This window comes from Centroberyx affinis, unplaced genomic scaffold (genome assembly GCF_046629955.1).
Source record: "Centroberyx affinis isolate AG114_WGS23_722 - 3 ecotype Tasmania unplaced genomic scaffold, CSIRO-AGI_Caff_v1 ptg007140l_1, whole genome shotgun sequence".
NCBI lineage: Eukaryota > Metazoa > Chordata > Actinopteri > Beryciformes > Berycidae > Centroberyx > Centroberyx affinis.
Genome location: NW_027283618.1, coordinates 63,685 through 77,769, shown reverse-complemented (window position 1 = coordinate 77,769; position 14,085 = coordinate 63,685). Strand labels below are relative to the sequence as shown.

At 41.2% G+C, this 14,085-nt stretch overlaps 1 protein-coding gene across 2 annotated transcripts in view; it reads right to left on the bottom strand.

Annotated features, from left to right (window-relative positions):
* Positions 1-8: 8 nt before the first annotated feature.
* The window catches only part of LOC139639329 (dynactin subunit 1-like), a 41,042-nt gene continuing 26,965 nt past the window's right edge, over positions 9-14,085 (bottom strand). The window contains exons 12-28 of one of the 2 annotated variants that reach the window (XM_071513412.1): positions 13,231-13,347; positions 12,686-12,838; positions 12,308-12,468; positions 11,900-12,068; positions 11,401-11,469; positions 10,392-10,604; positions 9,817-9,978; positions 9,087-9,218; positions 8,356-8,484; positions 8,126-8,268; positions 7,576-7,742; positions 6,434-6,445; positions 5,560-5,687; positions 4,545-4,737; positions 3,581-3,654; positions 2,944-3,033; positions 9-2,218 (exon numbers count right to left, since the gene is read on the bottom strand). In XM_071513412.1, coding sequence (XP_071369513.1) covers positions 2,081-2,218; positions 2,944-3,033; positions 3,581-3,654; positions 4,545-4,737; positions 5,560-5,687; positions 6,434-6,445; positions 7,576-7,742; positions 8,126-8,268; positions 8,356-8,484; positions 9,087-9,218; positions 9,817-9,978; positions 10,392-10,604; positions 11,401-11,469; positions 11,900-12,068; positions 12,308-12,468; positions 12,686-12,838; positions 13,231-13,347 — 2,250 coding nt within the window. In that variant the 3' untranslated portion in view covers positions 9-2,080. Of the gene's footprint in view, positions 2,219-2,943; positions 3,034-3,580; positions 3,655-4,544; positions 4,738-5,559; positions 5,688-6,433; positions 6,446-7,566; positions 7,743-8,125; positions 8,269-8,355; positions 8,485-9,086; positions 9,219-9,816; positions 9,979-10,391; positions 10,605-11,400; positions 11,470-11,899; positions 12,069-12,307; positions 12,469-12,685; positions 12,839-13,230; positions 13,348-14,085 lie in introns of both variants that reach the window. The other variant, XM_071513413.1, reaches the window with a different exon arrangement.

The following is a 14,085-nucleotide window of genomic DNA, read 5'->3' as shown; positions in this document are numbered from 1 at the left end:
CTGGCCTTAATGTCTTTATTGATCAGTTATCGGTTGTGCAAGAGCAGGAAACAACACTGGGAAAGGTAAGACAAGTCAGACAAGTCGCAGAGTTCAATCCATCAGTCGCTCCTTTCAGAGCACAAATATCATCCAGGTAATGAATGACAAATCAGAAAAATGAGGATTTCTGTATAATCTTCCCTCTTAATTGGTAGTTGCCATGTAGATGCACTATGCCCATTAATTAGATAAATGAATAACTCAAAAATAAAACATTAAGTTACAACATAATACTGTGTAAATATAAATAAATAGTCTAACAATGCATTAAATAAGACATTTAGCATGGATTAATAGAACTAAAAGCCTTTTAAAATCTGCGATGGCAAACGTGGTGAAGTAAAACAACGATTCTTTGGCAAAGATGTAGTTTTGCTTTTAAATGAGGTTTGGTCTAAACAAATCAAAAATAAGGCAGGTGACCAATCTTTACCACAAGGCTCTCTGCAGGTTTAAGGCTCGGACAAAGTTAAGTCTAAAACGGCAATACGAGTCTCACCGAAGCAACACAAGTCGATGTAATTGTTCTTTTGTGATTCAGTAACATCACCAATACAACTGGCATGTCATTCATACCAAGCATTAAGTAGTAACAGCTGACTGGCATTTACATTGTGTGTGTGTAATAAATACTAAATAATTTAACCCTTATAATGCTTTATCTGACAACTTTCAAAGTACAGTCAGGCTGTTTTAAATAAACATGATAAATCTGCAAAAGCAAAACATTAAATCAGACAGTAGATCCCTTGAGGTTAATCAGCTATTCTTCTTTCGGTGCAGTCCACAGGATTTTGATCAAAGCACAGTAAAATGCCCACTATCTTAAATGGACAAAACAATCTAAAATTTCATAATCCTTCCTTCCCTTTAGACAGTTATAAAATGGAGTACACAATATTAACACCTGATTATACTTATAACACAGAGCCATGAACCTTCGCGTGTGGCATCGACAGCAGCGGCGACAGAATGACGTACGAACACGCGGACAAACATCCAATGTTTTGGCCTAAATGTGCTGCAGTGACCTATAAACCACACAGTGCAGGTTCCACACCAGGGCCAGAGGTGGTGGGGTTCAGAGTGGGAAATCATCTGTGCAACAAAACGCTGAAGTGAAATATAAATTTTAGTTTTTCGGCAGCATGCAGTAGTGTACGCAGGTATACAGAGTATCTCTTTCTGTCTTTTACTGGACATAACGGAGTATACACACCTATTTTGGAGGGTGGAGTCACAGTATCTCCACCTTCCGTACAAGTACAAAACCAGGGCTGTTAGTCAAGCCCGCCTTAGTCGAGTCCAAGTCAATTTCGAGTCAAGATCGAGACCAAAACAGGCAGTGACTTACCAAAGGCAAAAATAATGCTTAGGGAGTTTCTTAAAGTAACAAGGAAACGGCATTGTAATGGTGTCTTGTTTTCATAATTTGACGTTTTTCCAGTTTAAACAGGATGTTTTCTGGTTTAAAATGCTTTGCGTGTTATCTTGAGCTGTTGCAAATTCAGATCCTTTACAATTAATAAATTCCAGCCACGGGAACACAACCAAGGTGTTTTAGGGGATAGGACACCTCAGCCACATTTTCACCGCTGTACCATGTTGACACTCGTGTCAAGTTGCAAGCTATATCGGTTATTAGTTGGATTTTTTATCTATGCCATCAAGTTGTCACTAAAAATACGCTGTTTTCCTGGAAGTAAGGGGATTTTGATATAAAAAGTCAAGCTGAGAACAAGACAAGTCCGAGTCAAAATAGGTATGAGACCGAGAAAAGTCCAAGACATTAGAAAAGTGGTTTGGGGACCGGAATCAAGAACTACAGCCCTGACTGAAACATCAACTATCCCTCACAGAAGAGGAAGATCTTTTCCCACAAGTCATAATCTCACCACTTGTGACAATGGAATAGCGAGTTTCTCCCAGGTCGCCCTGTTTGGCCCTGGAGTGGAAACCAAGCTGATGGAGGAGCAGGTGTGGAGCGGGAGGGGGGATGGACGGGGGCGGGGGGGGGGCAGGCGGAGCGGAGCGGCGTCTAGGTCCGCAGGAGGCTGTGGACTCTCTGCAGCTGAGTCTGCGACAGGACGAGGCGGTGGACCTGCTCCTGACCCCGCGGGCACGGCACCATGACTCGGCCCACCAGCACCGTGTCGCCCTGCTTCTCCTCCTTAGCCTAGAGGACAGAAGAAGGTGAGATGTTAGAGAAGTGATGCTGCAGTGGAAGGACCTTTTTCTTCTGGAGCCACAGGGACTCCTGGATTGAATCCGCCAGAATATTCTCATATATTCTCTTTTTTTTTAAGATTATTTTTTGGGCATTTTCCCCTTTTATTAGACAGTTCCAAGTGGCTACTCTTCTTTGGGGGAAAAAAAAATAACAGTAAAGTAGGTAGCAATAACGAGAGGCAGGCGAAGTAGGCAGAAGTCCATCCTTAACCTGTCTAGTCAAGTAATCTGGTTTTGGGTTGATGCATGTAAACATCATAACTCATGTCAGAATAACCTGGGTAAGCTCCAGTTATTACAAACCTGATTAAGATGCCTGGCTTACTTCAATATTAAACAGGCATGGAAACCTCTTACTCCATTGACTTTTGGTTTTCACTGTCTGTGCAAACTCAGATTCTCACAGGGTTATGAATTGGTTGATGACAACAGGACAGCACCACACCCCTCCCTAACTCATATATATATATATAGTATATAAGTGCAACTCTTATAGCAAGTAGTACACAGTATGTGTGTGGGATGACAAGGTTTCATTATAGGCTCCAAAATGATGCCTGTGACATCCCAAAAACTGTCTTTCTAACCAGCCTCTCCTTTCAGTTTCCTCCCAAGGAAAGGTAAGTAAGTGAGGATCTTGGAATGACAGCGTGTCAGTGATTCGTCTCTTACCTTTACAAACGAGGTGGAGGGGAACGTGGCGAAGTCGGACGACACTCGGGCTCCGGGTTGGTGGTTGACGACGTGCTCTGCTACCTCGTCCTGACAGACAGGAGGGACAGCAGGGAATTACAATATGATTACAGCGTCACCGAGGCTTATGGAATATTTCTGAGCAACCGACAATCTGCCATCTTGGATCTCTGAATTGCAGAAGTAACTTGTGGTATAAAAAAAAGAAATTCTTGAGCAAGTCTGTATGCGTACTAATGTCACCATAATTCGGCACTTATCATTTCTTAAACCTCTGGAGTCTGATTCAGTGTTTGTGTGTTTTCTATATGATTGATCAGGAGCCAATTAATACATGTGAGGCTAATGATTTGATTGGTCAGCTTCTGTATAAACCGGGTGTCTGATTCGTCAGTTACATGAGCATTTACATTTTATACACAAGGTGAGCTGGTGCCAGTATGTTGCCATTTGTATTGTTTGTTTGAACTTGCCATTTTGACAATTAATATATTTTTTTAGTTTTTGTTTTTTTGCAGCATAGTTGTGGTCAGCCATGTCAAATGCAGTGGTAAAAACATTTAAGTGTGTTCACTGTTGAGTTGGTGTGTGTGTGTGTGTGTGTGTGTGTGTGTACCTTCAGTCTGTCCAGGGTGTCATTTAGGGATTGTAGTCTGGCGGTCTGCTCCAGGAGCTGAGCACCAGGGGTAACTGCAAAAAAAAAATCATCATTTATTTATGTTAGTGTGAGATAAATGTGAACCCAGCTGGTGATGGCTGTGTGTGTGTGTGTGTATATTAACAAAGAAGATGTGTAATTTTCTCCCTGGCTACCACTTCCTAGCTTAGCAATTCAATTTTTCATAAAGCGCTGCAAAGATTTACAGACTCCCACAGCACAGTTACACCATCTATTTCACTAATTGGATTGCTTGGCTGGAGTCGGCTGTTTGACTGATGTTGTATCCGCTGAGGTTAAGGCAGTAACATGTTTTACTAAGGCTGGAAGCTATGACACATTTCACCTGAATAGATCCACAGGAACATATAAGCTTTTATAATGCAGTCAATTATATTTTTGATATATGATGATATGTTTTGTGATGGAAAAACCAACACCTTCAAATGTTTTTCTGGCATTAAAATATATTCTGATATGAAATTTTGTCCCTCCATCCTACTTTTGCTTTTGTTAAACACACAGCAGGGGAAGAAATGCATCTTGCTCAACTGGAATCAACAAAGACCTCCAACATTTACTTTATTCAAAAAAATTCTGAAACATTACGACTACTACTTATACTAAAAAATAAGGGGGATATCTTTCTGAGAACATGGGAACCCCTTATGGACCTCTGACCATCTGCCTAGCCCGGTTAGATGTGCCTTGACTCACTATTATTTTACCTTACCTTTTTTTTTTTTTTTTTTTTCTTTCCCCCCCTGAGTTGTATTTCTCTGTACTGTAAGAATGTTGAAAATGAATAAATAAATAATTGGAAAAAAAAAAAATACAAACAGCAGGGTAACTTGCTGCCCTGTTGCTCCATTACAGCGCTGTCCTGTCCCATTCCTAATGCAACACACACATACACACACACACACACCTGGGGACTTCCCGGTGATGTCCACCACCTTGACGTTGGCGCTCATCTGCAGCAGGGTCTCCAGCAGCTGGTCGGTCTTGCGGTACAGAGCGCTGGAGAGCACCTCAGGACGGCCGGCGTCCCTGGAGGGAAGCTTCGCCACGTGGAGCGGAGGCAGAGAGGCCAGCTGGGCGCGCATCTTCTCAGCCTGCAGGACGGGAGCAGAGATCACTACAGGCATATTAACCTGAACATTAACATAATAATGAATACATAGGATATTTAATTACAGAAGCCCATTGAGGACATATATTCATACATTCTTATTTACACACTGTTTTCCTGTGATAGCGAGTTCATTTGCTTTGTTTTCTCAAGATATTGCATTGTTTATGTCATTATCTCAACATGACACATTTTTGTTTTCCCAAGATAATAAGAAAAATATCTCATCATTTTCTCATTATCTCAAGACAACACAATTGTTTCTCTCAAGATAATGAGATAATTTGCTTTTAAAATAATTTCAGGAAATGTGATCATTCTGTGTTCAATATTAGAGGAGCAGGAGTACATTAATCATTGTATCGCAGTTCTCTTTAATCCTACTATAAAAAATGAGGAAAACTCTGTCCTTCGGTCTGTCTGTCTGTCTGCATCCATTTTGCTCCTCAATGAGTTGGCCAATTAATCTGAAACTGCACATGGGCATTGAGCATTGGCATAGGCAGGGACTGACAAAGCTGATTTTTCCATTTTCCCAAATTTACACTGTTTATGCGCATTTCTGGACTAGGTATGGACTAGTCATAGATAATGAGAAAATTATGTCTATTATCTGTAATAGCAAAGCATAATTACATTGGGAAAACAAAGTGGGTTATCTCGAGATAATGACATAAATGACAAAACAAAAAAATGATATCGTATCAGCTGACAACTTGAAAACAAAGCCAAAGGTTCCAGTGCATTTCCTCTGTCAGAAACCCAAAACAGGTCCCATGTTAAGAGGACAGAGAGACGGACGCACCTTCAGCCTGTTGTTGTCGTTCTTCAGGTTTTTGATGCAGAGTCTCTGGGCCTCGATCTGCTGAGTCAGCAGCGGAGAATCGATCACCTGGACGCCCGATCCTGACCCCACACCGGACATCATGCTCGCTGCGGGTGAGGACAGGGACAAGTTACAAGTCTGATCTTTATTTATCCTGTTGGCTTATTCAGAGCGTCACTTATTGACTTTCCCCGCCTACGTTTTCTCAGAAGACCCAGAGATTTGAACCAAGAAACATGTCCAACCATCAGGGAAAAAAAACCCAACAACATTTTTGTAACAGCCACCCACTTAAAACCAACATTTCACTTTGGTTAACTGGCCAATATTAGCCATCCAAAGAATTTGCACCATCACCATACTGTTGTTTTTCCTTTGTTTTCATTATTGATAACTGCAAAAAACGGTAATTCATTTCTTAAAAAGGAGGATCCATCACATAGAATGTAACAATATGTTTTGGGTCTACTTGGCCTTGTTTGTATATGTGTATTTAGAGTATAACTTTTTATATAAATAGTTTTTTCAAAGTCATTCATGAGATGATGCAAGAAAATAGGCTACATGCCAAAAACTGCAAATTCTACACCAAAGTGAAATATCACTTTTACAGATACAACACAAGATATAAATAATTCATTAGGTTTTTTGTTATGGTGCATCTCAAACTCTCAAAAGGTTAATACAGCACACATCTAGGATTAAAATGCTGACAATCTTTGAGTCAAAACATGCAAAAATTAAAACACACAAACTCTGTTAATATTCCAGGTTAGTCATTTTGACAGAAGAGACACATTAACAACAGCATGCAGGATCAAAGATAATAAAGTCAATACGAGTGTGCAGATACCTTTTTGTTCCTCTGCAGATAAAGAAGGTCAAGTGAGAGAGATTACAGGGGAAAAAGAGAGAAATATATACAGAGAGAGAAAAGAGAAAGAGAGGGAGTCACTGGGTGTTAGGGTCAAGAAGAGGAAATTAAAAAAACAGCACTTGGGGGTTTAAACGATGATTCACCACTCAACAACCAGACAAGGTTTTTGCAAATACTTTTCATGGTTATGGTTTTGCCTGGTTGGGTGCCAGGTGGGAGGGGTTTGCAGTAAGTATCTGAAAGTCAGGTTAGCATGCTTTTATGTGACAGACAATTTAACTGGCACAATGTGACACCTTGATGCAACAAACCCCACACATCTGGTAATCTAAGGAGGTTGAAACAAATGATGAGAAATATTTGTGAATACCAGAGGTGGAAAGTAACTAAGTACATTTACTCGAATACTGTACTTAAGTACGATTTTGAGGTACTTGTACTTTACTTGAGTTTTACCATTTTATGCTACTTCATACTTCTACTCCAACAATATTGTACTTTTTACTCCACTACCTTTATTTGATAACTTAAGTTACTAGTTACTTTGCAGATTCAGATTATTAATACAAAATATAATCAACTAATAAATTGTGATGTATTATTATAGATTACTGTAAGCTACCCAGCAGTATATAAAGTAGTGGAAATCAGCCCGACCTTTTCCAGCTGCAACATTAAAGTGATGCTTACACATTAATGCATCAATAATTATAATTCAATAATATAATATATACTGTATTATTCTGAAATGGGCCATTCTGCATGAGTACTTTTACTTTTGTTGCTTTAAGTACATTTTGATGCTAATACTTTTGTACTTTTACTTGAGTAACATTTTGAATGCAGGACTTTTACTTGTAACAGAGTATTTTTATACTGTGGTATTTCTACTTTTACTTAAGTAAAAGATCTGAGTACTTCTTCCACCACTGGTGAATACTAACTGACCTCGATCTAAAAACAACACAAGTATGAGAAATCTGTTATTGCCACTTAGTGTATGTGTGTGTGTGTGTGTGTGTGTGTATACAGATACATGGACTTCAACAGTCTTTTCAGTTTGTCTAATCTAGCGTATCGTCACGGAAAACAGCATCCATGTAGTTTGCACCGCTCACCTCCTGCCATCCCCGTGACGATGGAGGCTATTCCTGACGGGGAGGTTCCTCTGAGCCCGTCGATGGTCATCTTTGATTGGCTGTTGATGCGCTGCTTCAGCTCCGCCTTCTCCGACTCCAGCTGGTCGATGTCGGCCTGCAGAGCGTCCATGGTCTCCTCAAACTCCCTGGACAGAAGACATCATCACAGGGATGAGGAGACTGACTGCTACCAATCACACAGCTGGACTTTAAGTGGTAATAAGTAAGATTTTTACAATAAGTAAAATTTGTAGGGTTTGTATATGAGTGTAAATGTGAGTGCGATGTTTACTTCTGGTCGGATTTGAGTGTGCATTTATGAGAACAATCTATTTATTAGACTTTTTCAATCAATTTAACAGAATATTTTATCAGAACATTTGGCATTGAAGCAGTTCTACTGTATAGGTAAATGTTGCATATACTTGCAGTCATATTCAAATGTGTATTTTGCAAACACAGAGCTTGTAAACAGGCCTAACTGACTGCTGCATTTACTTCAGTTCATATTTGCGTGCATTTTCCTTACTTCTCTTTCTTCTTCAGCAGTGTCTGGGTCTCATCCAGTCGGGTCTGGATCTTCTCGACACGTTCGTCTGCGTCTTTGGACGAACTGTCCAGCTTCTTCTCCAGCAGACTGAGACGGACGTTCGCCTCGCTCAACTCCTCTCCCTGACAACACACACACACACACACTCGTGTTTAATACGATTTTTCACTGAATTTGCTATATTTGAGCAGGCCAGTGTGTTTCCCTACCTTGATCTTGAGCGACTTCTTCAGCTCCTTGATGACGGTCTCTCTGTCCTCCAGCTTCATGCCCAGACCTTCTGCATCAGTGATTTCCGCTCGCAGAGCCGCTGCTCGCAGCTCCACTGGAGGCGGGTTCTGGCAGGCGACAAACAGTATAGTGTCAAAACCGAGGTGGAAATCACATCCTGCTGTAATAACAAAACGTGGGCGAGCTGAAATGAAATCATCTGTCGGAAGTGAGGGGAGAACACTGACGACTACTAAAACATTTTCAGTTCAGCTCAGGAGGGGCACAGGAGTATTTGTTGCATCTGTTGTCGGGACACTACAGATACAATTTAAAATGATGTTTAAATGTCTGTTTTGCTACTCTATCTATCACTATCACCAATTGGTAAAACACAATAGTGATTCAAAATATAACCAGACAGGACTTTTACACATTTTCAGTTTCAAAACTCCATACTTTTCCAGACTTCAATTTCTTGTTTCCATTAAATTTCTGTAAATTTCAGTCAATATGATGAACAAATAACATGTGACATGACAGTGGGCTTAAATAAAACATACATAATACAGTATGTGTGTCAGGAATTAACAATATTTTTCCAAACTTTTTCATTCTTTGTGTGCAATTTCCAAGCTTTTCAATAGCTGGAAACTGTCAACTGCATTTTCCATACTTTCCAGACATTTCAGACCCACACAGTAACCGTACACCTGTACAGTTGAATTACCTTGTTTTGAGGCCTCTCCGAATCATACTCTCCCTCCTGCATGGCAGTGGCCATCTTGTTCATGGTTGCTATGACGATGCCGCAAGACTGTCGCAGGCACTCGTAGGGGTTGGCGCCCTGGGATCCATAGATCTGAAAATGACAGCATGCATGTCCATAACATAAAAGAACTGTCATATCTGCCATTTTGCATCTAAGGGGGATGTAATAAACAGGGATGTCATGTTTAATTCTTTTCCCTCACTTTATTTCAGTTTCTTCTTTTTTTCACCATGGTGTTATCACTATGACGCCATGGTCATTAGAGGAAAATAAACTCATCGAGTCTGTGCACTATCAAACTTTTTCACAGTTTATAGCTATTTTCTACAGATCAAGTCTGTTCTTCACTGAGCAATATTTAATTTAAGAAAGTAAAAGTTCTGTTATTGTGAAATTGTAACTTCAACTATGAATCTTCACACCTTAGCTATGAATTTTTACACCTTCACCCAATTTCCCCACAGTATTCCTCACACAATCAAACAAAAAACTATACATTATCACCACAAATGCATCGTGGGACTTAACAGAATCTGCACTTGTTTGTATTCCTGATCCTGAATATGGCGGATGACAAGGACAGGGGCTCAGTGAAACACATCATCAATGATTTTATTTTATTCTATTAGTCTTTGATACATTCTGTGTTGGTCCAGTTAGTCTCTTCCTGCAGTATGAACACACGTACCTGCTCTCCGGCCTTGAAAGCGACGTCCTCCAGCTTGACGGCCGCCAGCCCCTCCTGCTCGCTGAGAGGTGAGACCATCTGAGCTCCGGCCGCCGCCACCTCCTGCAGCACCGCCACCACCCAGGTCAGGTGCTTCCTGCAGTCTGACAGCGTGTCCGACACCTGGGGGAACAGTCACACATTTACTATCTATAGTTTACTACATTACTATCACCATCAGGGTGGGATAAAAAAGGCAAACAGCAGAGGATTTTCTCTAATTTAAACACCCTGATCATCACCCTGATCATCACCTTCATCATTTTCATCATCATAAGACAAAAAAGATTAACAGAACGTATCGGGGTCAATTCACTCTCACCCAATTAAGGAAATGTATTTTCTATGACAGATGGGAAAAATTCAATGTAAATAATCCTGACTTTTCCAATAATAAAAGAAACTGAGAATGTAAGCCATATCATTAAAGTTCAATCTAGAAATTTACATTTTGACTTGAGCGAACTGAGGCTGTGACTTGACATCAAATGTCGGTCAAACATACAAATAAATGGAAAATCGGTTGCCGTGGTTACCTGCTGTCCGAAGTTGAGCGCTGAGGGGATGCCGGGCACGTCGGTTCCAGGCATGCGCCGGCGGATCTTCTTGCAGAACTGCCGGATGTCGCTGCAGGACGTCTCCAGGTCCTTGAACAGCACAGCCAGGTCGGCCTTCTCCTGGCCGGTGTGCAGGAAGGCCCGCAGCCGGCCGACCTCCACGGCCATGCAGTCCAAGGCACTCTGGGTAAACTGCACACAAACATCAGAAATGACCCTCAGCTGGTGAAGATCACTGACAGGATTGCATTTTGGATAAGAGCAGGGCTGAACAATTAATCAAAATTTTATCGAAATCGCAATATGGCCTACTGCAATTTTCAAATCGCAGGAGGCGCAATATTTGTTAAAGGTGAAATGTGTGTCAAAATACCATTTTAAATGAAATATTGTGGTGCTGCAGAGATGTCCTGGCCTACACATCATATTCTACAGACTTAAGAAAACATCTTTGTTTGGTACAGATCCCCGCAAAAATCACACCATAATCATTTTAATACGTTTTTCAATGAAAATGAGAATAATGATGTAAAAATTAACATTCCCTCTAATATCGCAAATCATTTCGCAATTGCAATATCAGTCAAAATAATCGCAATTAGATATTTTTTCAAAATCGTTCAGCCCTAGATAAGAGGCACAGCTACTATCGCTACCGCTCTCTCCACCTACATGTATAATCTACAGCTGAATGATCTCACTTTCAAGCTATTTATCTGTCTATAAACCAAGCCTGCTGTTGAAAGTCATTCTGGGAAATGTAGGAAATCACTAACTGAAGTAGAAAGTAGACAAGGCACACTGAAGGAAAGTGGGTACACCAACAACTACATTACAACATTTCATCACAAAATAACCCATGGAACAGATTGAACATTTCATAATGATGATATCTAACAGTGTAAGAGTACCCAAGAGTGTATTTTCCTCAGAAGGAGGCAGTGTGAAGGGACGAGGCGGTGATGCTGTTGGTGATGCAGGTACTCACTCTAATGTGATCAGCCAGCTGCATGGTGCATTCCTCGCTCTGCTCTGCCAGATGGATGCTGTACAGGTGCTGAAAGTGCAGGACAGTAATGTCAAGTGTAGGAGACATTTTGTCAATGTCGATAACTTTATATTTAGCTCAAGCATTTTGGTTTATGTGCTTAGTTCATGCTTTTGAGTTATGAATAGGTGGGTAGTATATTTATGCTGATTTTATCAGAGGGCTCTTATTTTGAAAGCTGTACCTGTTAACTGAGCTAATTTCTTTATAAATAAGTTTTGGACTGTTAATAGAGTCATCACCCAGCTTGGACTGTTGCAGCATGCTGCAATCAACATCAAACACTGTAAACAGGCATATAGGTATGTACAGCACTTTGCATGTAAAATAGTAGCTAGCATTGGATATAAATGAAACTCCACTTAAAAAAATGTGAAACTGTGAATAATGCATTATTGTTATGACAACATAATGCATGTGTATGTGTGTGTGTGTCTACCTGGTAGTACTTGATGGCTTTGGTGAGCGGCTCCACGTTGACGGTCTCGTCCAGCTGGTCTTTGTGCAGCAGGTCGATGAGGAAGTCCAGGGAGCGTTCATGGACGCTCATCTCCGGGTAAAGCGACCCGATCTTCTTATAGACCTCCACACTGCACTGGCCCAGCGCTCTGAAACACACACACACACACACACACACACACACACACACACAAATGAGTGGGAATCTTTAACTTGGTGAGGCTGCACCGCACCAGCACCAGATTCCCGATGCTTCAAAGAGAAGACGTGGCCAAGTGTGCTTAAAATTTCTAATTCAGAGGCGGCAGATAAATGCGTCAGTCCTCTCTCTCTCTGTGTGAACCCTCTCTCCTGCTATCTAACTGTGGTGGAACATGGGGAAACGTACTGCTCGTATTTGTGCAGCGTGGCCTGCAGCAGACTGAGGGAGTAGACCAGACCGGCCGCGAAGCTCAGCTGCTCCCCCACCGCTCCCTTCAGCCCCGTCCGCTCCACGCAGTTCTCATTCAGGTCAAACTTCTCCTGGGCCTGCTTACTGATCAGCTCAGCCTGGACGGACACACACGGACACACACACATAAACAGAGAGTGACACCCATGGGAGCGTGGGTGCACATACAAAAACACACTGAACAAACCATTAGGGATGTCTTCCTGATATTGAGTTGCATCTCAATACATCTCACTTGCCTCAAAGCTTAAAAACTCTTCTCTAAAATCGTCTCAGTACAAATAATCTGAGTAAAGTACAGTGTGTGGTGTTTACCTTGCAGATGAGCCGGGGGATGAGCAGCAGCACCAGGATGCAGTCGTGGTCTCCGCCGTGACGCAGGAAGGACTCCGGCATGAAGGAGGTGAGGAGAGAAACCTGTCTGTTGGCCTGACCCACCTCCATCTTCCTCAGCTCCATCTCAATGGCCTGGACACACACACAGAGAACAGTCAATACACAGCTGGCAAAGCTCACAATTCATCTAACATACACATATGAGACTGTTCTTTAGACATAGGAAATAATATATGCACATCCTAATTAGAAATCGATCTCAGGCACGCAATTAAATCTACAGTCCGGACTCCATGCTGAAAAAATGAATCCTAGTAAACTTTAATTGTGCAGCAGGAGAGATGAGTTCACTGAGTTTACTTTTTCCTTTGCTAATTCTGGAAGCAGAAACACACAAATCTGCACACTCGCATCTACACCCACAGAAACACACAAACAGGCTCATACTGGATTACACTTCACATGTCATCACACAGCTGAGAACGTCTCGTTACGCAGCACAAAGGCCTGTCACTGGGTCTGACCTTGGCGTAGGCCTTCGTCTCTGCAAACTTAATCTTGAAATCAAACATCTCAGCCGGCGGCTGCTGCTGCAGCTCTGCTGAGGCTTCCTGCTGGCTGGTCAGCTCTCTGTTCACCTCCTGCAGGCACAAGAATCAGGAGAGAGATGGAAACATGTAGGCTCAAATAATGTGTTTTATGCTAAATATGCAAAAAATTAAAAGAAATAATAAATAAGATACTCCAGTGAGCCATTTCCCATTTCATCTCAACCAGTGTTGGGGGTAATGCGTTACAAAGTAACGCATTACTGTAATCACATTACTTACATTTCCTGTAACAGAGGAAGTAAGTGGAGTGAATAAGGCATTACTGTTCCAGTTTAGTAACCACATTACAGTTACTGATGTAACAGTTCAGTCATTACTTGTGTTACATTCTTTAGCCTCTTTAACCTCTTTATTGGCGTAATATCTATTGAAAAATTTTCTTTGTCTTCGTCTTATGCTTAAGTCATGTCTGAAATATCGGAATTACGAGTAGAGCACACCTGAACAAGCCAAGAAGGTGGTAAATACTGAAAGTCTGAATTTAACTTTACAAAAAAAACTTTAAAAAGAAAGATTTAGTGTCTGTCACTATTTTGACTTCTGCTGGTAACGTGGGCCTAAGTCGACAATAGTTATTGGCCAGATGAACACAAGTAAGCCTAGGACAATTGTTTTAGGGTGTAACGCAAAAGTAATGTAACCAATAGAGTAACTAATTACTTTTCTCAGGGCGTAATAAAGTAATGCATTACTTTTAAGATAAGTAACAAGTAATGTCTAGTTTATCACTTTTTTCCACTAACGACCCCCACACCGGTCTCGCCCGCC